This window comes from Cuculus canorus, chromosome W (genome assembly GCF_017976375.1).
Source record: "Cuculus canorus isolate bCucCan1 chromosome W, bCucCan1.pri, whole genome shotgun sequence".
NCBI lineage: Eukaryota > Metazoa > Chordata > Aves > Cuculiformes > Cuculidae > Cuculus > Cuculus canorus.
The window spans coordinates 20,498,279-20,524,987 of NC_071440.1; the positions used below are offsets into that span (position 1 = coordinate 20,498,279).

Here is a 26,709-nt window from a genome sequence, read left to right on the forward strand (position 1 = left end):
ATAACCAAAATAATTCCCTAGAAAAATACATGCTAACAATCATCAGTGTTTTGAAGCTGTGCTTCAATGCATGTGCTTAAGTCATTATCATAATGCTTAATACAATGGAACTGCAAGGTCCAGAACACACTAACACATTAAATATATGCATCTCAGTCAGCTTCTAAGCTCTGGGTAAGATAAAGAAAGATAGCATAATATATTCATAACAATACCTCTACTTACATTTGGGGGATAGCCATCAGTTACAATACAATATATGCAATGCTATAGCATTTTACACAGCTTCTGTTTGAATGAATGTATTCACAAACCTATTGTCACTCAGATTGATGACTTTTAATTTCTGGCATATTACCAATTTCTTCAGGGAGAAATTCAAGACTATTAGAATGGAGAAATAATACTGCTAAATGCTTCCAGTTTCCAATCTGAAAAAAGAACAAACCCTCAAAGAATTAATTCATCTTCACAACTCTAAATACACAATTTTTTACTGTTTTAAAACAATTAGTATTACAGCTATTTTTGCTTGTAAGGTACAATTAGATTTATTCTCACATATTAAACCTTCTTTTAGTTTCAATACACTAGCAACAAATTTATACTTCTTGCTTAAAAAAATCAGAATTTAATTATTTGAAAGTTTGTATATTTATATACACCTACCTTTAAAAACATGCACACAGAAAACCTACTCAAGAATTATTCATTTATCCAAAAATTGTACAGACTATATAGTTAAGGATACATAAAAAAATTACAGTCTTGCAACTAAATACATACCTCTGATGGCAGCTGTGTTAAAAAGTTATGATCTGCAGCAAATATCCTTATGTTAGAGAGGTGCCCAACAGACAAAGGCAATGTCTCAATCTCATTGAAACTAGTCCAGTTCTTCTACTGATAATAACCTACAGAAAAAAAAAAAAAAGAAAAGAAAATGGGCCAGTGCAAGGCACTGAAAATATTCAAAGTGGGACAGATCATAGCCAAACAGGAGTTGAGTGCAGTTTCTGAAAAAGAAAAGAATTTCAAGAGTTAACGACAGTGAACCTAAGACACTGGCAGAGAAGTAGTATTTTGTAAATCCTGATAACAAAACACAGCCTACATTAATTATAATAGAACAGAAATTTAAACAAATACCCTTAATTTGTACAGCACTTAATTCTAAACCAATTATTTTTGCTGTCATTTGTGAGTTTTAAATTAAATTGCTGAACACCAAATTCTACATTAAAAAATCCTGCTGATTAACAGGTGAAAATTCTCATAATATAAAAAAAGTTAAATGTGTGTGCAGATTAACTTTTTACAAGCTTTTTGAGGCTGGTTCAGTCATTTGCAATATTTATGACGACTATGTTAGTGCCAAGAAAACCCTTTCAGACAAGTGACTGTCTTTTTTAAACATCTTTTCTTTCAAATTCAATTTTTCTTTTATAAATTGGTGGCTGCATTAATGAGTGAGGAACATAGGTCTTTTGATATTAAATAATACACAAAGGATATATATGCTGTGAACTAGAAGAAAGATATGAAAACACTTGCTTTCATTTTTAAGTGTTAATATATAGAAAAAAATAAATTAAGTGGGTGTAAAAACATTCAAAAGAGGAGCCAATTTTACAGAAAAGTGTGCAGAAAGGCAATGCAACCTTTTACTCAGGTGAAATACCTACCCTCCTATGGAGTCTGGCAAATAAATTAATTGGTTCTCATCAATTTTAAGTGTTGTTACCTTCTTCAGGGAACCTGTAGTAAAATGAACAAGTAAATTATAAAGGACATTTGAGTTCATTAAATTTAGATTTAATTTCAAATTAAGGGGGAAAAAAATACGGGCAAGCAACCAAATTTGTATTTCCTGGCATGCCTATGGTGCTATATATCTACTAAGAAAATAAGCAGACAAGCTTATAGAACTTGTTTGCCAGCTTACCATTGACCATTCATGGGGGGCAATTCTTTTACTCTGTTAAAGTCAACAGTTTCTCATCCATTTACAAACTACTGTATAAAGAAAAGAATGCTCCAAAACAAATATGAATGTTACTATTCAGCTACACATTACAGCTTTATCCAAAACAGGAACTGTAAATCAATTGAAACTTAGATCTAAAATGTCATTTGTCTATTTTCAAGTGTTCAGTGTCTAAAGCTGCTGTCTAAGAATGGGGTACACTTGTCCCCAAAGGGCAAAGGACGTTTACCAAGAAGCTAGCAGGGATCATCAATAGAGCTTTAAACTTTATGTGAAGGGGGACAAAACTAGACTTGCTAGAAACAGACCTGGGAACGGCACTCCAATGTCTGAAGGATGGTGTGCCAGTGAGACCCTTTGGTCTGCCACCTCAGAGGACCAAGTGCTGCCACCAAGTGGCAGCAAAGTTGCAAAAGTTATTGATGGGTTAGAAATGACAGCGAGTCACTTACGAATTAAGACTGTTCCTCTCAGGAGCATGGTGGGATCAACAGCCCAACTGAAGTGCATCTACACCATGCATAGTGTGAGGAGCAAAACTTTGGGTTCTTTGATCATGGACTGACCGACATACCTCCAGGCTTCCTTTCCAGGGATGGGACACGCTTGTCCCCTAGGGGTACAAAAATTCTGTCCAAAATCTAGCAGGGCTCATTAATAGAGGTTTAAACTAGATGTGAAGGGGGATGAAGCCAGACTAGACAGGAGTGAGCCTGAAAATGGCACTCCAGTGCCTGAGAGATTGTGTACTGGCAGGACCTCCAGTATGTCACCTCAGAGTGAGTGGGGGCGAGTATATCTCATGACAGAAAAGATGCAAAAGCGGCACTGATGGGTTAGATAGTCTAAGGACCAGTCATTTGGGAATGAAGACTATTCCCTTTGAGAGTTGTAGGATTAACAGCCCAACTGAACTGCATCTATAGCAATGCACGCAGCATGGGCAATAAACAGGAGGAACTGGAAGCTATTGTAGGGCAAGGAGACTATGACGTAGTTGCCATTGGCCTTCTTGGCCACCTGTGCACATTGCTGGCTCATGTTCAGTCGGCTGTCAATCAGCACTCTCGGGTCCTTCTCCTCTAGGCAGCTTTCTAGCCAGACATCTCCTGGTCTATAACACTGCATAGGGTTGTTATGCCCCAAGTGCAGGACCCGGCATTTGGCCTTGTTAAACCTCATGCAATTGGTCTCAGCCCAGCGGTCCAGCCTGTTCAGATCCCTTTGCAGAGCCTCCCTACCCTCCATCAGATCCACATGTCTGCTGGAAGTAAAATACAGCAGAGAGGAAGCAGTCTAGGAGGTTCCTGGAGTGTGTGGAAGACAACTTCCTGACACAGCTGGTGAGTGAGCCGACAAGGGAAAGCGCCCTCCTGGACCTACTGTTTGTGAATAGAGAAGGCCTTGTGGGAGATGTGATGGTTGGAGGATGCCTGGAGCAAAGTGATCATGAGATGGAAGAATTCTCAGTTCTAGGTGAGGTGATGAGGGAGGTTAGCAGAATGGCCACCTTAAACTTCCGGAGGACAGAGTTTAGATTGACTGTTCAGAGGGCTGGTTGATGGAGTCCCATGGCAGACAGTCCTTAATGGCAAGGGAGCCCACGAGAGCTGAGTGCTCTTCAAGAAGGAAATCCTGGCAGCGCAGGAGCAAGCTGTCCCCATGTGCCGGAAAATGAGCTGTCAGGGAAACAAAACGGCTTGGTTGAGCAGAGAGATCTGAGTGGACGTCAAAAAGAAGAGCTTTGGAAGAAGGGACAGACATCTTGGGTGGACTACAGGGAAGAAGTGAAATCATGCAGACAAAAAATCAGGAGGGCTAAAGCCCAACTAGAACTCAGACAGGCCAATTCTGTGAAAGATAATAGAAAATCTTTCTACGAATACATCAATAGTAAAAGGAGGACCAGGGAGAACATTCAGTCTTTATTGGATGCAAAAGGAACAACTGTGACAAAGGATGAGGACAAGGCTGAGGTACTTAATGCCTACTTGGCTTCAGTCTTTAATAGTAAGGAAAGTCATTCCCTGTGTGTACATCCCCATGAGCTAGAGGAGCAGAACAAAGATCCCATGATCCAAGAGGAGGTGGTTAGAGAATTGCTTGGCCAATTAGACACTCCCAAGTCTATGGGGCAGGATAGGATCCACCCAAGGGTATTGAGGGAGCTGGCAGATGTGTTTGCCAAACCCCTTTCTATCATCTACCAGCAGTGCTGGCTGACTGAGCAAGTTCCACTTGACTGGAGGCTGGCTGATGTTATACTCATCTTCAAGAAGGGTTGGAGGGAAGATCCAGGAAAATACAGCCTGTCAGTCTGACCTCAGTGCCAGGGAAGGCCATGGAACAGGTGATCTTGAGTGCTATCATGAAGCACATGCAAGAGAACTTGGTGATCAGGCCCAGTAAACACGGATTCATGAAAGGCAGGTCTTGCCAAACTAACCTGATCGCCTTCTTTGACAAGGTGATGGATGAGGGAAAGGCTATGGATGTAGTCTTCTTGGACTTCAGTAAAGCCTTTGACACTGTTTCTCATAGCATTCTGCTTACGAAACTGTTTGCCTCTGGCCTGAGTGGAAAACTGGTTGGATGGCCGGGCCCAAAGAATTGTGGTAAATGGAGTTAACTCCAGCTGGAGACCAATCACAAGTGGTGTCCCCCAAGGCTCAGTGCTGGATCCAGTCCTGTTCAATGTCTTTATCAATGACCTGGATGAAGGCATTGAACGCACCCTTAGCAAGTTTGCAGGCAACACTAAGCTGGAAGTAAGTGTCAATCTGCTTGAGGGTAGGGAGGCTCTGCAAAGGGATCTGAATAGGCTGGACCAATGGGCTGAGACCAATGGCATGAGATTTAACAAGGCCAAATGCTGGGTCCTGCACTTGGGGCACAACAACCCTATGCAGTGCTACAGACTGGGGGAAGAGTGGCTGGAGAGCTGCACAGAGGAGAAGGACCTGGGGGTGTTGGTTGACAGCTGACTGAACATGAGCCAGCAGTGTGCCCAGGTGGCCAAGAAGGCCAATGGCATCTTGGCTTGTATCAGAAACAGTGTGACCAGCAGGTCCAGGGAGGTGATTCTCGACACTGGTGAGACTGCACCTTGAGACCTGTGTTCTCTTCTGGGCCCCTCACCACAGGAAGGATGTTGAGGCTCTGGAGTGTGTCCAGAGAAGAGCAACGAAGCTGTTGAGGGGGCTGGAGAACAAGTCTTATGAGGAGCGGCTGAGAGAGATGAGGTTGTTTAGCCTGAAGAAGAGGAGGCTGAGGGGAGACCTTATTGCTCTCTACAACTACCTGAAAAGAGGTTGTAGAGAGGAGGGAGCTGGCCTCTTCTCCCAAGTGACAGGTGATAGGACAAGAGGGAATGGCCTGAAGCTGCATTAGGGGAGGTTCAGATTGGGTATCAGAAAAAAAATTTCACGGAAAGGGTCATCGAGCACTGGAACAGGCTGCCCAGGGTGGTGGTTGAGTCACCATCCCTGGAGGTATTTAGAAGACAGTTACATGAGGTGCTCAGGGACATGGTTTAGTGGCAGATAGTTATGGTCTTTTCCAACCTGGTGATTCTATGATTCTATGATACACCAATGCATGCAATGTGGGCAACAAACAGGAAGAACTAGAAATGATTGTACAGCAAGAAAGCTATGATATACTTGTCATTGCAGAAACGTGGTGGGATGACTCGCATAACTGGAGTGCTGCCATGGTTGGCTATAAACTTTTCAGGAGGGATAGGCAAAGAAGGAGAGGTGGTGGAGTAGCCCTCTATGTTAGAGAGTGTTTTGATAGCTTTGAACTCAATTATGGTGATGATAGGGCTGAGTGTCTATGGGTAAAAATCAGTGGAACGCCCAATTAGTCAGATATTGTGATGGGAGTCTGCTATAGACCACCCAGACAGGGAGAAGAGACTGATGAGATATTCTACAAGCAACTGGGAGAAGTCTTGCGATCGCTAGCCCTTGTCCTTGTGGGGGACTTCAACTTACCAGACATCTGCTGGAAGTATAATACAGCAGAGAGGAAACAGTCTGGGAGGTTCCTGGAGTGTGTGGAAGACAACTTCCTGACACAAGTGGTGAGTGAACTGACTAGGGAAGGAACACCACTGGACCTGTTGTTTGTGAATAGAGAAGGCCTTGTGGGAGATGTGAGGGATAGAAGGCACCTGGAGCACAGCGATCACAAAATGATAGAGTCCTCAGTTCTAGGAGGAGTAAGGAGAGGGGTCAGCAGAACAGCCACCTTGGACTTCCAGAGGGCAGACTTTGGACTGTTCAGAAGGATGACTGATAAAGTCCCTTGCGAGGTAGTCCTTAAGGGCAAAGGAGCCTAAGAGGACTGCATGCTCTTCAGGAAGGAAATCCTGATGGTGCAAGAGCAGGCCATTCCTGTGCACCAAAAAATGAGCTGTCGGGGAAGAAAACTGGCTTGGCTGAGCAGAGAGAACTGGGTGGATCTCAGAAAAATGTGGAAAGTCTATGAGCTTTGGAAGAAGGGGCAGTCAATCTCCGGAGGACTACAAGGTTGAAGTGAGGTCACACAGAGAGAAAATCAGAAGGGCTAAAGCCCAACTAGAACTCATACTGGCCAGTTCTGTGAAAGATGACAAAAAATCTTTCTATAAATATATCAACAACAAAAGGGGGCCAAGGAGAATCTCCATCCTTTACTGGATGCAGGGGGAACAACAGTGACAAACGATGAGGATAAGGCTGAGGTGCTTAATGCCTTCTTTGCCTCAATCTTTAATAGTAAGGTCAGCTGGTTCTCTGGGTACTCAGCCCCCTGAGCCAGAAGACAGGGAGAGGGAGCAGAACAAAGCTCCCATGATCCAAGAGGAAATGGTTAGAGACCTGCTCGGCCAATTAGACATTCACAAGTCTATGGGGCCAGATGGTATCCACCGGAGGGTATTGAGAAGATGGTGGAGGTGCTCAACAAACCCCTTTCCATCATCGACCAGCAGTCCTGGCTGACTGGGGAAGTTCCACTTGACTGGAGTCTGGCAGATGTTACGCCCATTTACAAGAAGGGTCTCAGGGAGGATCGGCGGATCAACAGGCCTGTCAGTCTGATCTCAGTGCCAGGGAATGCAATGGAGCAGATCATCTTGAGTGCTATCACAAAGCACACACAAGACAATCGGGTGATCAGGCCCAGTCAGCACGGGTTTATGAAAAGCAAGTCCTGCCTAACCAACCTGATCACCTTCTATGACAAGGTGACCCCTTTAGTGACTGAGGGAAAGGCTGTACATGTGGTGCACCTGGACTTCAGTAAAGCCTTTGAGACAGTTTCTCACAGCATTCTGCTTGAGAAACTGGCTGCCATTGGCCTGGTCAGACGTGCCCTCTGCTGGATAAAAAACTGGCTGGATGGCCAGGCCCAGAGAGTGGTGGTAAATGGAGTTAAATCCAGCTGGGGGCTGGTCACAAGTGGTGTCACCAGGGCTCGGTGTTGGGTCCAGTCCTGTTCAATATCTTTATTGATGATCTGGATGACAAGATTGAATGTACCCTCAGTAAGTTTGAAGATGACACTAATCTGGGAAGAAATGTTGATCTACTTGAGGATAGGGAGGCTCTACAAAGGAATCTGGACAGGCTGGATCAATGGGCCAAGGTCAACGGGATGAGGTTCAACAAGACCATGTGCAGAGTCCTGCACTTGGGCTACAACAACCCCGTGCAGCGCTACAGGCTTGGGGAAGAGTGGTGGAAAGCCGCCTGGCAGAGAAGGACCCCGGGGGTATTGGTCAATAGCCGGCTAAACATGAGCCAGCAGTGTGCTCAGGTGGCCGACAGCATCCTGGCTTGGATCAGAAACAGTGTGGCCAGCAGGACCAGGGCAGTGATTGTTTCCTTGTACTCGGCACTGGTGATGCCACACCTGTAATCCTGTGTTAAGTTTTGGGTCCCTCACCACAAGAAAGATATTGAGGTCCTGGAGCATGTCCAGAGAAGGGCAGTGAAGCTGGTGAAGGGGCTGGAGAACAAGTGTTATGAGGAGCAGCTGAGGGAACTGGAGTTGTTTAGCCTGGAGGAGGCTGAGGGGAGACCTTATCACTGTCTACAACTACCTGAAAGGAGTTTGCAGAGAGGTGGGTGTTGGTCTCTTCTCTCAAGGGACAGGCAATAGGACAAGAGGAAATGGCCTCAAATTGTGCCGGGGAGGTTCAGATTGGACATCAGGAAAAATGTCTTCACTGTAAGGGTTATTGGGCACTGGCAGAGGCTGCCCAGGGAGGTGGTGGAGTCCCCATCCCTGGAGGTGTTTAATAGACGGGCAGACGAAGTGCTCATTGATATGTTTTAGTAGTGGACAGGTACGGTTGGACTTGATGTTCTCCAAGGTCTTTTCCAACCAAACGATTCTATAATTCTATAAATTCTAAGCTACTTGAATTAACTGAAAATGCAAACCAATAGACTCTTGCAGTTTCTGGGGTGAATTACTGGATAACAGTAGGTCTTGTAGGCTTTCACAACCTGAAATACCTTCTTCAACTACTTCAATGTTGTTTTTAGAAACACCCAAGTAGGTCAGTTGTTTCAAAGTTCATATGAACTAAAAGCAAGACAAAATAATGCATTCTAGCAAGTGCAAGTTCAAAACAAAATTGCCAGCAGATTTGACAACTAATTGTCTCTTAAGTGTAATGCCATGGGAAAAGAGAGAACATGTTTATAGTGCTGAAATACAATTTTATGTAAAATAGCCAAACTTTATAATGAAATATTTTGTGCAGATGCGCACAGTTGATATTTTTCCACACACATAGACACACCACAGTCATTCTGCAAGTGTCTCTAAAGTTAGTTTGCTGTAAATTCAACTGTTTGATCAGTCATCGTGAATCAAGTGACTGAAGGTTTATAACAGACTTGAGATGTACACAGCGTAATATAAGGACATAAGTAAGGCTCCAGTAAAGTTTTTAATGCTTGTTTTTGCCTTTTCTGTAAAACTGCATCCTACTTAACCTCAAAACAAACAACAATGAATCCCTAATTGTACTAAACTGAAAAAACAACCTAAAATACAAGTTTGTATTACATTTCCATATTAACGAAAAATAAGCTTAAAGATCTATGCACACTATGCTACTGAAATATTCACAGGGAAGATGCAGTGACTTTCGCAAATACAGTTTTACTTTCACTGTAGAATAGAACTCTATTCCACTCAACTCCTTCAAAGAAGATTTTGTTGAAGTGAGGAAACACAGTAGAGAATACTACTAATCAGGCAAAAACACCTTACATCAGAAGATTGCTAGTGATTTTAAGTCTGAAAACCAGACCAGCTGCTTCCCAAATTTCAAATACTAGTTTACTTGATCATAAACAGGTTCACAAGTGCTGCAATAACAGGTCATGCTGAACCTCATTTAATTGTAAGAGATGTCAGGAAAACCTAGTTTTAGTCAACAGAATATTTTTTCAGGGACTGGTTATACTCCATGTATACACGGCAAAAAAATCTAAACAGTCATTGCTTGTTTTACAGTCGTGACCAGTAAAAATTCATACAACATATTTATTCCATAAATTCCTGCTTGCTGTCTAGGACAAAATAATTCCTTTTTGGAAGTAGCAGTCAACCCTAAATTTCATTCAGGATTTTATGTAGGATTTTTACTCCTTTCCTAAATTGGAATATAATTTTTAGATGAGAGGATTATAACTTTCAGTGAATGATAAGCTGTGCACCCAACTCATGATTGGTGACAATTTCTAACTAGACTACTCAAGCATTTAAATGGCATTTAGCCATTTGGCCTTAAGTAGCATTAAAATTATAAGCAACTTTAATATATATGATGGTTGACAAAGCAAAGGAAAAGTAAAGGAAACAGGTTTTTTTTTTTTTAAACCTTCATGCAAAAATAGGGAAAGGTAAAAACAACTTCAGTGATTCATCTATTGCAACTTTAAGTAATGTTTTATAGCTATTATATGCACTGTTTCATTGAGTCATCAAATAAAACCCAGATTATTCACTTTTAAAAGTGTAAATACATACTAGATATACCAAAATCTTTTAAGAACTTGATTACAACTCTAAATAATCCTTATAGAAAGTGTTAATTTTTTTTTATACAGAAAGTATTATTTTTCAACTGGAGCAGACAATAAATAAATCTTATATGTATAATTCTCCCTCTCGTGGAGGTCTAAAACCCCTTAAATTCCATCAACTCAGAAGAGCTGTTTTTCAAAAACCACCAAGTTTTTGTGATTTTCAGGAAACGGGAAACAAATTTTAATTTTCTAGCAGCAAATGAAGTATGTATCTGTCCGATACAAGCAAATCACTCTATTCATAAAGTGAAGTGCAGGATATGCTCCCGCTACAACTTCATGTTAGAAGTATCTTATGTATCAAGGAAAGACCATGTCTTGGTAAAAATCTATGTTGCATATGCTTTCCTATTTAAATTTCCCTCCTGAGAAAGTAATACAAAACAGGTACTACTGGACCTTAACAACTACAACCAAGTTCAGTTAAAGCAGAACTCAATTTTGTTATATTGTAAAGTATACAGTATTCCTGCATAAACTGCAGTCTTAGCTCCCAGTAATTGATTTTCCAAGAGAAAATCTTAACTAAAGACTACCTTTCAGACATATCTTTTCCCGAAAAGCAGTTTCTAATCTTTCTGTGCTTTTACCAAAAGATCTTAATGAAATAAGTTACCAGTAGTTGACTCTTCTAGATAAAAGGCTGGCAGAGATGAATCAATCTCCCAAAAATATACCAAAACCAGTAATTTTATAGCCTATACTTAGTTCCTGCCTGTTATAGCTTAATATGGGCCTGAGCATGTTAGTTTAAGGCTCTTACATGAATATCTACAGTGTAATGAGTATGGCAGTAACAGTAATGGCTACAAGTGTAATACTAAAGAATAATTCCTTAAATCCACTTCTCTATCTGCCAAACCATACAGCTAAGCAAGTGTTCAGCACTGCATGATCTATAGCTAATTAAGTACCCCAGTGGTAGCACACAGAGGTTTGACTTTGTTATAGAGCAGGTCAGTATGTTCCACTATACTTCTATTTCAATTCCCTTATACAGGAAAGTACTTGTAGAAGCAGAGGGGTATTAAGTGATTGTAAATGGAATATGTATTTGTCTGACATCATGAACAGGAAACAAGCTGTTTGTTGAAGGAAAAACTTACACTTCAACTGTAAATACTACTTTGTATACTATTCAAACTTAATAGTTTCCTTTGGATCTAAATAGTTTGTATAAACTAATAAAAATAGCTTATGCACAGCTTATACAGAACTTGCAACATTAAATACACAATGATCAATAAGTGTTTAGAATTCATTATAAGTCAAATGATTATGTTTATAAATCAAGCACATATTAATTACTATTAAGTTTTTACCAGTAATGTAGTCATAGTATACCACAGTGTTTTATTTTCAAACTGAGGAAGAACACATACTCGTATTCATAAGAATATGCACATAATTTTTATAACAGGCTCTGTAAAGTACTATAAGGTATACATAATATTTGCTCAGTAGCAAAACTCTTAAAGCTGATTTTTACATATTCATATTGATTAAAAATAGATTAAAGGATAAAGACACTTATAAAAGATACAAAACCCTTAGACAAAACTCACGACTTCTGTGAATTCATTACTTCCTAAGTCCAATCTCTCCAGCTGAGTCAGTCTGGATATGGTTCTGCACAGGAAAGGGATTAATAAAGAATTAGATTTAAGAAAATATCAGTTACATTCAATCTTCCTGTATTCATACAAATATATTATTTTAATCTATATTAAGTAGTGATGCTGTTCTGTTACTAGACTGATATCTAAATAAGGTCAAATTTTGGCACACTGTTCAACTAGGCACACATTAATGATCATGCTAACTATGACTGTCACAGAAAGAGTACGCTGCAACTCATCTACAGATTAGTTTACAAAAAACTAAAGACCACTAGAGTCATCCTTATGATAAAGAGTAACTCTGAAGTTACTCTTCTTTTGAGTGCTTTTCACCTCCAGTCATAATCAGCATTCTCAGTAGCCAAAGGCTGGTTAACTACATTTTCCTCCCAAAGACAGGACACTGCCCAATCACAGAATCACAGAATCACAGAATCACAAGGCTGGAAAGGACCCATTGGATCATCGAGTCCAACCACTCCTAACACTCCCTAAACTATGTCCCTAAGCACTTCATCCACCCGTTCCTTAAACACCTCCAGGGAAGGCGACTCGACCACCTTCCTGGGCAGCCTGTTCCAGTACCCAATGACTCTTACTGTGAAGAATTTTTTTCTGATATCCAATCTGAACCTCCCCTGACGGAGCTTCAGGCCATTCCCTCTAGTCCTGTCCCCTGTCACTTGGGAGAAGAGGTCAGCTCCCTCCTCTCCACAACCTCCTTTCAGGTAGTTGTAGAGAGTAATAAGGTCTCCCCTCAGCCTCCTCTTCTCCAGGCTAAACAACCCCAGCTCTCTCAGCCGCTCCTCATAAGACTTGTTCTCCAGCCCCCTCACCAGCTTTGTTGCTCTTCTCTGGACACGCTCCAGAGCCTCAACATCCTTCTTGTGGTGAGGGGTCCAGAACTGAACACAGTATTCAAGGTGCGGTCTCACCAGTGCTGAGTACAGAGGGAGAATCACCTCCCTGGACCTGCTGGTGACCCCATTTCTGATACAAGCCAAGATGCCGTTGGCCTTCTTGGCCACCTGGGCACACTGCTGGCTCATGTTCAGTCGTCTGTCAACCAGCACCCCCAGGTCCTTCTCTTCCGTGCAGCTCTCCAGCCATTCTTCCCCCAGTCTGTAGCGCTGCATAGGGTTGTTGTGCCCCAAGTGCAGGACCCGGCATTTGGCCTTGTTAAACCTCATCCCATTGGTCTCGGCCCAGCAGTCCAGCCTGTTCAGATCCCTTTGCAGAGCCTCCCTACCCTCCAGCAGATCGACACTTCCTCCCAGCTTAGTGTCATCTGCAAACTTGCTAAGGGTGCACTCAATGCCTTCATCCAGGTCATTGATAAAGACATTGAACAGAGCTGGACCCAGTACTGAGCCCTGAGGGTTACTGAGCCCTAATGATTAGATAAAACAGAAAAGACCACTGTTGAATCACAGTAACCACCACCTTTCTCCCTCTCCAATCTGCTGACAAAGTTACTTCCATATAATATGGTCTGGAATCCTAATTATTCCTCTAGTCATACAAGAAATCAGATTACTAAATTGGATTTTATGGCATGTCAGTACTCTTCAAGCCAACTTGGGGCAAAGATTAAATCAATGACTGAAATAAGGTAAAATCCATTCTTTCAAGTTTTATATTGGCAAAATTTTTCCTCCATTCAAGTTTACTTTGGGGACCCTGTAGAGAATATCTACTGCTGCACATGGTTGTCTACATGATCAGTCAACAGCAGTATCACCTAAAAATGTTTTCAAAGAGGCTGTGAATCCTTTATATGACATTATATTCTGTATTTATTTAATAAAAGCTTTTACTAGAACAATTAATATATCAAAAACTTTACAATTTAAACCATAAATTTGTACATACTATAAAATTCTGGAAAAACTAAATAAGAGCTTCTAACTGGGAGAGTCTTTTATATTATCAGAATATAACTATGAATGCTAATATCTTTAAAAAACATCTGCATGAGCACAAGATTTTTGATGCAGATATTCAAAGTTCCAGTTATTTTTCAAAGACCTTGCACTATTAGTTATTCTGAACACACAGTTAAAATTTACATTCTACTGAAAAAAGCCTTATTTATTTAAAGTAAGTTTAAGTGATTATTAATATTATTCATGAAATAATCTCCAAAAAGGATTACACTCAACAGCCCAGACAGAATTAAATCTGGCCAAGGATGTCAAGGGCAACAAGAAAAGCTTCTATAGGTATGTCAGTGAAAAAAGGAAGAGTAGGGAGAATGTGAGCCTTCTCCAGAAGGAAATGGGAGATCTGATTGCCCAGGATATGGAGAGGGTTGAGGTACTCGATGACTTTTTTGCCTCAGTCTTCACTGGAAAGGACTCAAGCCACACCATCCAAGGCGCAGAAGGCAAAGGCAGGGACTGGAAGAATGAAGAAACACCCACTGTAGGAGAGGATCAGATCCGAGACCATCTAAGGAACCTGAAGATGCACAAGTCCATGGGAGCTGATGAGATGCATCCACAGGTCCTGAGGGAACTGGTGGATGAAGTTGCTAGGCCACTCTCCATCATATTTGAGAAGTCGTGGCAGTCTGGTGAAGTCCCCACTGACTGGAAAAAGGGAAACATAACTCCTCTTTCTGAAAAAGGAAAAAAGGAAGACCGGGGAGCTACAGGCCAGTCAGTCTCACCTCTGTGCCCAGCAAGATCATGGAGCAGATCCTCCTGGAAACTGTGCTAAGGCACATGGAAAATAAGGAGGTGATTGGTGACAGCCAGCATGGCTTCACTAAGGGCAAATCATGCCTGACAAATTTGGTGGCCTAGATGGGGCTACAGTGCTGGTGGATAAGGGAAGAGCAACCGACATAATCTATCTGACTGTGCAAAGCATTTGACACTGCCCCACATTGCATTCTGGTCTCTAAACTGGAGAGACATGTATTTAACAGATGGACCACAAAATGGATAAGGAATTGGCTGGAGGGTAGCACTCAAAAGAGTTGTGGTCAACAGCTCAGTGTCCAAGTGGAGACTGGTGACAAGTGACGTTCCACAGGGATCGGTATTGGGACCAGCGTTGCTTAACATCTTTGTCACAGACATGGACAGTGGGACTGAGGGCACTCGCAGCGAGTTTGACAATGACACAAAGCTGTGTGGCACAGTCAACATGCTGGAGGTCCCGAGGGACCTTGAAAGGCTTGAGAGGTGGGCCTGGCTGAATCTCATGAAGTTCAACAAGGCCAAGTGCAAGGTCCTGCACATGGGTCGGGGCAATCCCATACAAAAAAAACCAGACTGGGCAGAGAATGGATTGAGAGCAGCCCTGACTGGGACTTGGGGATGCTGAGGGATGAGAATCTCAACATGACTCAGCAATGCATGCTTGCAGCCCAGAAAGCCAACTGTATCCTGGGCTGCATCAAAAGAAGGTAATTCTGCCCCTCTCCTCTGCTTTTGTGAGACCCCACCTGGAGTCCTGCATCCAGCTTTTGAGTTCTCAGCACAGGAAGGACATGGATCTGTTAGAGCGAGTCCAGAGGAGGCCATGAAGATGATCAGAAGGCTGGAGCACCTCCCATATGAGGAAAAGATGAGAGATCTGGGCTTGTTCAGCCTGGAGAAGAGAAGGCTCTGGGGAGACCTTATAGCAGCCTTCCAGTACTGAAAGGGGGCCTACAAGAAAGCTGGGGAGGGGATCTTTATCAGGGAGTGCAGGGATAGGACAAGGGGTAACAGTTTTAAGCTGAAAGAGGGAAGACTGAGATGAGATCTTAGGAAGAAATGTTTTCCTGCGAGGGTGGTGAGGCCCTGGCCCAGGTTGCCCAGATAAGTGGTGGCTGCCCCATCCCTGGAAGTGTTCAAGGCCAGGTTGGATGAGGCTTTGAGCAATCAGATCCAGTGGGAGGCTTCCCTGCCCATGGCAGGGGTGATGGACCTGGATGGGATTTAAGGTCCCTTCTAACCCAAACCATTCTATGATTCTTTGATCTGTCTCTAGACTTGATTTTCATTATGTTATAGTAATCATGCTAGGGACAAACTAGGAATTTAGTATAAATAAGTAAAGATATAATCAAGACAAAAGCAGAAGCCATTTTTATTGCACTGTGCACACAGTATATAGGGGAAATTCTTTAACTCTCATTCCCACCATCTCAAATAAGAAAAAGAAAAAAAACCCAAAACACATGAGAAGGCTTCCTCCAGAAGAAGCCGAGAAACATTTTCCCTCATTTTGCAAAGCTCGAAACCAGGATGAACAATAAGTGAACTGCTAAAATTTATTTTACCAAATTCTAACAAATTATTTAAGTCCCTCAGAAATACTGTGCAAGCTGAATTTATCAAAGCTTTATGAGACTGTGACGGCAACAATTTTATTGTCATATGCTATGAATAAATTTGCCCCAATGTGTCTCCCTGAAGCACAGCTGAAGACTCACTTAAAGGATCTAGCACATCATTCCATAGCTTTCAACACTTTGTGGGCAAAACCATAGCCTGTTTTTACTGATGGCTTCAATTTGAAAAGGTTTTTCCATTTCTTCTGTTTTCAAGCTATGCTAACTACACTGTGGGCTACTAGAGAGAGTAGTCCAAAACTCCACTGACAGTCTGAGTTTCAGCCTCAAAAAGCAGATTAAGGGAGACCAGTGTTGTTGTTTGAGCTAAATTAGTCAGTTTTGTGACTAACAGTCTCATCTAAGTAACTTCATTTTCTGAATGCTAACTGCATGTTTTTCAGACAGTGCTCCTCTGAAAGTGATAACACAGGGCATTGGGATGCAGAAAGGCCATTGCTTATACTTATTCATATAGGGACCAAGGCCATCCTTGAGCTGGTGGAAAAGGGTCGTACCTGCAGGGAGGGACGGACAGGACAGGTGACCCTAAACTGACCAACAGATGATTCCATCCCATATATGTCGTACTTGGTATAAAATGAGAGAACATGAGGTTCTTGTCTCTCTTCTGTGATGGCTGATGGCCATTGAGGACCTCATCTGTCTGTTGCTCCTGATCCCGGATCCGTGTGTTCCCGAATCCAGTTCCTGAGTCCAGCTCCATCCTCGCCGTGGACTCATCCCCCAGTGTCTGCTCTGCAGCACCTGTGGTGAGGTAGAGTCATGGGAGGGGGCACAATCTCATATATTTGTATAGATTTTATTACTTTCTAATTATTTTCATTGTTATTATTACCATTTCATTAAAGCTGTAGTTTTAGTTTCCAACCTGTAAGTCTTTTTCCTGTCATTTCCCTGTCCTCTTTCCCGGGGGATGGGGGGAAGAGAATTGGGAGTCCAACTGCACAGTTTTAGCTGCCGAAATTAGCTGGGTCAGGGTTAAACTGTGACACATAGCTATGTAAGACTGAATCTGACAAATTTGTTTCAATACAGAGAAATTATTATTTGGAAGAAAAGGGCTTATTTTAACATTTTTATAGTCCTTTCATTTCAACAGTTTTTAGACAGTGCTTTGATTTTTATTTAATCTGAAATTTTAGCTTAAAAATAAATACAAATTTTAAAAATGAAGAAAAAAACAGGCAATATCAACAAAATTTTTAAAGTTCAACCTGATTTAAGTGAATTTTGATGAAGGTGAATTGAAACAAATTCCACTCCCAAAGTCAGTCTCCCAAACTAATAAACTCCGTAGTCTGAGTGATTCCCCCCCTTCTTCCTGTACACCATTCAACTCTGAGGCCACACAGCTAACACCAGATTCATAGAATCTAAGCAATCATACTCACCCTTCCCTGCTGTCAAATTACACTAGATAAACAAATTCCACTCCAAACAAACCCAAGGTCTAGCTAATTCTTCCCCTTCCCATTCTGCTAGTGCTACATCCTCAATGGCTTTAAGGCAACTCAAAGTTGCCATTCTTGCCTCAGTCTTCACTGTCTTATTTACAAAAACAGCCCTCAAATCCAACAAAAACAATGTACACAAACAAATTGCTACAGTTTTTCCATCAAGAGCCCTGGCCTTATGTTTTAGAACCAGAACAAATAGCAAACATAGCCACTCAACTGTAACACACACAATGTGTTTGCAAGACCAGGGCCTCAGTTATTCTCTTCCCCTTCCCCACTGCCTAATTTATAGCACTTTCAGCTATTTTATGACAATGTTTCTGAAAATTAATATCTCTGATTTTTTGTATTCTCTATAGAGCAACCGTACCTTCAGACAAAATACAAAAAAGCTTCTCATACACTAAAAATATTAAAGTAACAGGAAAATTCAAAGCTAAAGGAAAAGGAAGGGATACAGGACTGGAAACAAAAATTTGCTAGATCTACTAGTTACACAGATTTCTCTCTCTGCCATAGCATTATGTAATCCTTTCATAAACTGAAAAATCTGTCATAATTCATATTGAACTTGCTGTCAAATCAATCCAACATTAACAGAGCACTAATCTAAATTATGCCTCAGATTCTGATGTTGTAAATTGTGACCTTCACTAAGAGTAACACTATCGCTTACTTCACGTAGCATACAATTCGTGAAGTGTGATAGTCAAGATAGGGCCCTGAATCATCGTAACTACACCTTCAAATAACTTGCTCCTTTCTAATAAGGTTACTCTATTGACAATTACATAACAGAAGCTTAAAAAACCCCCGAAAACTTTTTATATCTGCATTAGACCATTTTCCCAACTTTCAGCTACCTATCAGATCAATGCGTCTAAAGTAGTCTCTGCACATTTTTCCTTTCCTTTCACTAGAAATACTTTTATTGAGTTGGTTTGCTTTATAATACTGCCAGTTTTGCATTATCTGGCTATAGATAATCTCCAAGTAAAATGATACATTTGGCACAAAGCAGGGTTGATTTAGTGTGTTGGCATTAAGTACCCATTTTTTTATTAACAGTCTTTCAAGTGCTTTATGCTTTAGTGTTAAAAATTATGTGCATGTTTAATTCAGCAAGAGGGCAAGCTGGTTTTGTAGAAGTTTATCCAAATACATCTCTCATTATGAGTATGAAAAGTAACAGCTATAAGTATGAAAAAGGAAAGAACAACCGGGAAAATATTTGTATTCTACAGCAAAAAATATTAGCACTCACTGCTATATATTATTAACTTCAAAAACCAAAAGAAAATACCTTTGGATTTTCTACACTGTTTAAAGCTGTAAATCATGATCCTTTTAAATTACATATTCAGGTTCGGGAAACTGTTTTAGTTTGAATTTCCCCATTGGCTTCTGTTCTGACATAACAGTTAAAAGGCAGACCACAGATGCCTTGGTTGGACGGGTCAACTGCTGCACAGTTCTATTATCCTGAAAGGTAGATTCATCTCTTGCATACTATGGACACCACAATAAATTTTTCTCCCCAATGTACATACATATACAGTAATTTTTTTCAGAGCCTCACTGTAGCAAAATGAGTATTAATGTGTTTAAATTTATAAATTTAAAAGGTAGTCTTAAAATCATTAATCTGCCTTAATTGAACCACAAGAGTACCAGAAGAAAAAAATAAAGGTGGCAGCTCAGCATGTACTCTATATAGATCATTATGGAGGTGCTGCAGAGGACATCATCACAATAGTTTAGTTTTGCAACAAAGATGAAACACTGAAAACACTGAAGTCAACAAAAATATTCCCAGCAACTTCAACAGAAGTGTTTGGCTTAAATATATTACAGCATTTGTTTAAGAGTCTCTTATCAATACAAGAGATCTCTGCAAACTACTGTTTTAAAAATATCGGATGTGATTCATGCTATTAGTGTTAATTATGGCAATTAAGGTCAGAGTAATTTTATGAACAAAATCTGTACTAGCTATAAGTTCTAATTATAGCTACTGTTTCTCAGTTGGGAGCAACAATTTACAAAGCTACTACCCCAAATTACATGTCCTCTAATTTTTTCTACTGAAAATTTGCAATAGCAGAAAGAGCAAAGAAGGACAAAGAGTATTTATATCACATGAACAAGTAGAATGTTTCACACTTGGAAGATTTAAATTCACGTTTTCTGATGCTATACAGTTCATTCCAGACGTGAGTTTTAGCATTTTTATACAGCAGACACCACAGTATGGTACCTAGGCACACAAAAAGGGAATTCCAATGGAACATAGCCCTTGTTCACATCTTGGGCACATAGTTAGCTAGAGTCACTAGAAAAGCTGGCTGTTGTAAGGAGATTTTACTTTCTTCAGCAATGAAGTATATTAAATGGAAAAAAAATTGATTCATATCACATGCAAACTCTACATTTGAATTAGAGACAATGTTTTCTTCATATGGAAGGTGCTCCAGTCCTCTGATCATCTTTGTAGCCCTCCTCTGGACCCATTCCAACAGCTCCAGATCCTTCTTACATTGAGGATACGTTGGCGGCTTCTCAGCCCGGAGCCTCCAGGCAGCCTGCAACCGTCATTGCCAGGCAGTGTGGAGACCACCGATATGACCCACTTCAACAAGGGCCCCTCCTATGGGCTCTCTGCCGAAGTCAAGAACAAGATTGCCCTGAAACATGACCCTTAGATAGAAGAAGATCTGCGTAACTGGATAGAAGAGGTTACAGAGCTGAGCACTGGTGCAAACTTTCAACTGGGATTAAAAGATGGCATAATCTTATGCGAGCTTATAAATAAACTCCAGCCAGGATCAGTGAAGAAAATTAATCAATCAAAGCTAAATTGACACCAGCTGGAGAACATTGGGAATTTTATCAAAGCCATCCAAGTCTACGGCATGAAGCCACATGATATTTTTTAAGCAAATGATCTTTTTGAAACTGGAAATATGACTCAAGTGCAGACTACTCTAGTGGCACAGAGGGTCTGGCAAAACCAAAAGGTTTTCATACTACATACATACATACGTCTTGGTGTCAAATATGCAGAGAAACAAGCACAAAGGTTTGATGCAGGAAAACTAAAAGCTGGTCAAAGTGTAATTGGCCTGCAGATGGGCACCAACAAGTGTTCCAGGCAGGCAGGCATGACTGCATATGGAACTAGAAGACACCTTTATGATCCAAAAATGCAAACTCATAAGCCATTTGACCAGATGACAATTAGCCTACAGATGGACACTAACAAAGGAGCCAGTCAGGCTGGTATGCTGGCACCAGGTACCAGGAGAGACATCTACAATCAGAAGCACATATTACAAACTGTGGATAACTCAACCATTTCACTACAAATGGGTACCAAGAAAATGGCTTCACAGAAAGGAATGAGTGTGTATGGGCTTGGACAACAAGTGTATGACCCTAAGTACTGTGCTGCACCAACAGAAATGAAATGCAGAAACAGTTTGGTTTAAACACAGACAGGGTTGTAAGAAGAGTGACCCACCAACAGCCCTAAACCAACTCATTACACTCCCTGACTCAAAAAGGAGTTTAGTGAACAGATCAGTCTTTCCTGAAGATGCTCAAATGAGTATGTTGTAAGGACACAGACAAAAACCTTAACTCTGATTGAGTAGTAAGAACTATACTTAAAGTAAAAGTAGAAAGCCTCTAAACAGTATTTATTTTTCCTCAAGACACTTGCTCATTTTTGGATACATTTGAAAGTCGCAATGAACTGCCACACCTACGAATAACTTAAAAATGCAACAGTCACCTTGAAATAGAGCAGAGGTCAACCTAGCTCAGCACTGCAGCAATACCTGCCATCTGGTAGCAACTGCTACCTCCTCTACCCAGCTTCCAAAAGAAAAATGAACCCTGTAACAATGCTGAAAGAATACCCTAATAAAACCCCAGTTCATGGCAATATCACTGCTGTCAGTCTAGGACATAACTAGAAAGGACCTCCTAGCCTTCTTACGGTGCCTACACCCTAAGACATGAATCTGTGTCAAAACAAAATTTGTTTGCTGAAGTACCCTCAGATTTAGAATCATAGAATCATAGAATAGTTAGGGTTGGAAGGGACCTTAAAGATCATCTAGTTCCATCCCCCCTGCCATGGGCAGGGACATCCCACCAAATCAGGCTGCCCAAGGCCCCATCCAACCTGGCCTTGAACACTTCCAGGGATGGGGCATCCACAACTTCCCTGGGCAACCTGTTCCAGTGTTTCACTATTTAAATAGTCATTTTGTGCTTGGACTTCTGAACCCAAAAGCTGGACTACAAAGAGGCAAGTCTCACACTTCAGGTGAATAACTGTCTTCACTAGAAGATAGCCTGTGGCATCTTGTGGCTTTCAAGGCACCTAGATTATGCTCAAGGGCACAATGGACATATAGGAAACATTTTTCCATAACTATTTACTACCATAGTCTGCTGCAGGACTTTCTCAATTCCCTGCATTTTCTGCAAACAGACAGGAGTCTTGCCTAGCAGCACCTCTATTTTAACATCAAAGTAATTATTTTTTCAGATTGAGAAGATACCACATTTTCCTATGCACCAATATACAGGCAGAAATGTGGATCCTATGATAACAGCAAAACATCAGAAATATCAAACCAAGTTCTACAGATTTTATCCCTACATTTAACTAACATTGTCCTATAACATTAAGTTCTGTTTCCCAAAGCTTTAAATGTTCATGTTATCTCCTGTAAATCTTCTCTCTCCCAGACTCATTGCAGACTTGGATAATATGCAACAGCAGGAGGTTTATTGTTACATTTTTAGCATCAGGGATTTTCAAAATGCAACAAACAGAATGGATGATCTTCTCTAGAAGGGAGGAATAGTAGTCCTTTCTCTTTGGAGACTGCGGGTACTGCTCTTTACAGTCCTAATGATGAACTTAAAACAAAGAGCAGAACTGTAGCTGTTGTCTGCTTTTGGTATTAGATCATCCCCATTACTAGCTCAGATTAGAGGCAGCCTCTGAAAAAGTAAACAGTTCAAGAACTCTGGAGAACAAGGAAGGAGATTTGCTTAATAAGATACTGTTTCTTCACATTAAGAAGAAATTATTCCTAATCGGCACCTTTCTGATGCACCCCACAACTCCAGATACCTGCTCAGTTTCTTACATTTTTGTAACAGGGCTCATTTTAAACACTGGTCTGAAAAAAAAGTAGCATATTCAATCAACTCTAAACCCCTTTATTTTCAGAAGGCTTCAACATTCAAACACTACATTAGGTTCCAGGGTCTGAAGCAGTTGTCACTTCTTCCATTATGACTGGGAGGGCTAATTCAAGTTCAATACAGTATTATACATCAAATACTCAGTCTAGTTGCTCTTTAAATTGCTAGTGTAAATTTCCATGCTAAGTATCTCAATTGCTATAATGGAATTGAAAAACTAGGGTTTAATTCAAAAAAAGAAACATAGACTGAATTAGTCCACCTATACTAAAGGAAAAATAAGTCATAGTGACAGAATGTCTTTTTCCTCTGCCATTGTATCACAAAGATTTGTCATACTCATATGTAAACATTTCACTTCTCAACTGTAAACACCTATAACCACAAAAATATTTACACATCACCTAAACACAAACCTACAAGGGAGTATTATTCAGCTTTAATTATACACAGTGTAATGGTCTCAACAGAATTATCATTGCAGGAGTGTTATTTTATGTAAACAACTTTGCTTTTAAAATGTAACTCAACTTTTATTTAAAACAAAATCTCTACATGAACACTTTGTCAGGACAATGTCCTGGTTTGAGCTAAACCAGAGCCCATTATTGCTTTAACTTTTCAGTTAAAACTTTTTCTAACTGACTGCATTTTCTGAAGAAAATGTGTTTCAGACAGTGCCTGCTTCTAGATGTGGTAATGCTTAATATTTATAGTTATAGCCAAGACATGGTACAATGGCATGCATAGAGAAGACTTTGTTTATACTTATTCCTATAGAAACCAAGGCCATCCTCAAGCTGGTGGATGCCATAAGTGAAAGGAGTGAAAAAGGGTAGCACCTGCAGGGAGGGGTGGACAGGACAGGTAACCCCAAACTGACCAGCAGAGGAGTCCATCCCATACACATCATACTTGGTATAAAACTGAGAGATCACGAGGGTCAAGCTCTCTTCTTTTATGGCCAGTACCCTGAAAGGACTCTCTCTGTTCTCCTGCCTTCTATCCCAATCTGTGTGTTCCTGAATCCAGTTTCTGGATCCAGCTCTCATCTGCCGCTGAGTCCAGTCTGGGACTTTCCCCCTGTCTGCCCTGCAGCATCAGTGCTGATGTGATTGTCCCCAGGGGAACTTGATTTCAGTTTTGTATATTTGTGTATATTTTCTTGCTTTCTAATAAATAATATTATCTTTCCTTTTTATTGTTAGTGTTTCATTAAAGCTGGTTTAGACCCATAAATATCTCTCTCTCCCTCATTCCTTTCTCCTTCCCCCATTATCCACTCTGGGAGGGGGCCTAAAATGGGACAGATAAGATAAATATTCTTCCTAAACCTGACATCTTTAACTATACAGTCTTTAAAATTGTAGAAGAAATATACAGCAGGTATACTTAGAAACTCACTGTTCAACAGTAATCATTCCTTAGAAAGCTAATTTCAGAAATGTTCTTTATTTTTCACCTCCTTTGCAATTTTGCTAATGCAGAGATATTTTTCTAAAAAATCATAACTAAAATATAAAGGCAAGAGGACTGAAAAACATGCATCCTGTAGCAGGTTGCATTTTGTGATAGTTTCAGCAGAATTACATCATTATTGAACTAAATTAAGTCCCAAATTTTATCATCATCGTACATTTATGTAAAAGGATATCCCAAAGTAGAGACTACTAGAAATATGTACTACTGCAAATACTATTAGCAAACTGTCGAGAAACAAAATTAAAAGTAAATTCTTTGCAACATCGCAGTAAAAAGTCTCTGGAAGCAATATCCCACTATAGACAACATTCTCAAAGTTTTTAAAATTACACTGAAGATAAACTTATCTTAAACACCCATCAGTAAATAATGTTTCCCTTTTAAAGCCCTATCTCAACATTAGCATGCTGTGAGCTTCAACCTTAGAATGCACTGCTTATATATTTGGATATTAAAATGCAAATATATATGACATATTTAGATACAACAGATTTGTTTTTTCTTAAGTAAGCACAAACAATTCTCAGATTTCTGTGCACTGGCATAAAGGCTATTTCTAGGATCTGAGCTATTAATGCATTCTAATTAGGGAGTGGAAAAAAAACCCCACACTTTATCATGTCAGAATTCCAAAGGAACTGGCACATTTAATCAAAAGTCTGGTGATTTTTAATAAGTCTAACAGGTTGGACTGGTACAACATCCCTAAAGGACAACAAGTAATGCTCATAAAGAAGGGAAAAATGATTGGATAACCTTGACCTCAATATTATGCAAAGCTTTAGCACAAAATTTGAAGGAAAGAATAAAACGTGGAGGTAAAATGCAATAAAATGCTGCATGGATATACTAAAAGTAGTTTGCATTACACAAAGATTTATTTCCTAAGCATCAGGTTGAATATTACTGAGAGCGGTGCTCAAAGTCCCACTTTGGGACTATTGTATTCAATATCTTTTAACATTAAACTTAAAGGACTGGAAAAATGCTTCAGTTGGCTGATGACACAAAAACCAGTTACAGATGATACAATGAATTATCAAGACACTGTAGGGGGAAAAACTGTACAACCTTAAGCACTGAAAAAAAATGCAAAAGGGACAAGATGCCACAGTACTAAGTCAAGAACTTAAGATTCCCTTCCAGAGTCATCATTCATTTCTAAATGAGCTGTCCAATGCATTAGTCAATCATGTGAGAAATGACACTAAGCAGCTGGAAAAAGGGCTAGCAGAACACTGGATTGCAACCGCAAACAAAAAGAAACAAGATGAACACTACATTGTATAAGCCATTCTAAGCTGTGATCTTCTGTCAAAAAAAAGAAAGATTAATTAAAACTGAAGCTAGTTTCAAGATCTATTAATATCATTGGGCATAAAGGAAAACCTGCCGTAGCAGAGGGAAGCATAATTTTGTTTAGTCTAACAAATTAAAAGACTGATATGGGAACACAATAAAAAAAAAAAAAAAAAAAAAAAAAAAGCAGGTGAGAGAATGGGGGACAACACTTATGATGACAGCAATTAAACTGTGAAACTAATGAATATAAACAGTCAGAGAGAAACTACATGGGAAATCATGTTTCTAATCTTAACTAGTGGAACAGAGACCTGACAAATGGAACTGAAAAAATCTATCTATCTTTAGCCATTCATTATTAAGGCATTTATCTTCTTACTTCCCAGGAAGTGGCTGGACATTGCCTACTGATGGGAACTAAGAATAATTTATTTTTGTTTCCCTTTGATTTTTGTTTATTAAACTGCCTTTATCCTGACCCATGAGATCTTTTCCGTCTTATTCTTTCGCTCGCTTTCTCTCTCTCTCTCCCTCCCCCCATCCTGCTGAGGAGGGGAGTGATAGAGCGGCATGGTGGGCATCTGACATCTAGCCAAGTTCAACCTACCACAGTTCTTTTTGGTGCCCAATGTGGGGCATGAGACAGCAGCAGTTTTGTATTGTGTGCTACAACTATAGTAGTTATTCAGTGGCAAGCTTGTGTGACTCACAGGTTTTGTTGGCTGCCCTGCTTATTTAAGAACATTTTAATACAAACAATGGCTATGTGCATTGCCCTGGCACTTAGCAGTCTCGTAGATATAGAAGGACTGAGATCACCTTCATTGATCCTGGTGAGGGGATTTCTGGTCTGGTGCTGCAAGGACAGTGAATACTCTGACCAGGAATGGGAATAGAGGGTCCCTGCCTTCAGACAGGAGGTTGAAAGGTATGACTGGGTATACTGGACTGTGTGGATTCAATGATCTGGCACATCAGACCCACAGAAGTATAAGGCTTTGGTAGACACTGGTGCACAGTGTACTCTGGTGCCATCAGGGTATAGGGGCATGGAACCCATCTCGATCTCTGGAGTGACAGGGCAATGCCAAGAATTATCTGTATTGGAGGCTGAGGTGACCTTGACAGGGGTATAAATGAATTGGCAATGTACACTTGATGAGCAAAGGCAGACAAGGGGGGTTGGGAA

At 40.5% G+C, this 26,709-nt stretch overlaps 1 protein-coding gene and 1 pseudogene across 1 annotated transcript; one reads left to right on the forward strand and one right to left on the reverse strand.

The window, feature by feature from the left end:
- LOC128850239 (erbin-like) overlaps window positions 1–16,756 on the reverse strand; it is a 50,078-nt pseudogene extending 33,322 nt beyond the window's left edge.
- Window positions 16,757–20,178: 3,422 nt separating this feature from the next.
- LOC128850240 (calponin-3-like) lies at window positions 20,179–20,998 on the forward strand. The gene is given in 1 exon segment (XM_054053234.1): window positions 20,179–20,998. A coding segment is annotated over 1 exon segment (576 nt). The 5' UTR covers window positions 20,179–20,422.
- Window positions 20,999–26,709: the final 5,711 nt, after the last annotated feature.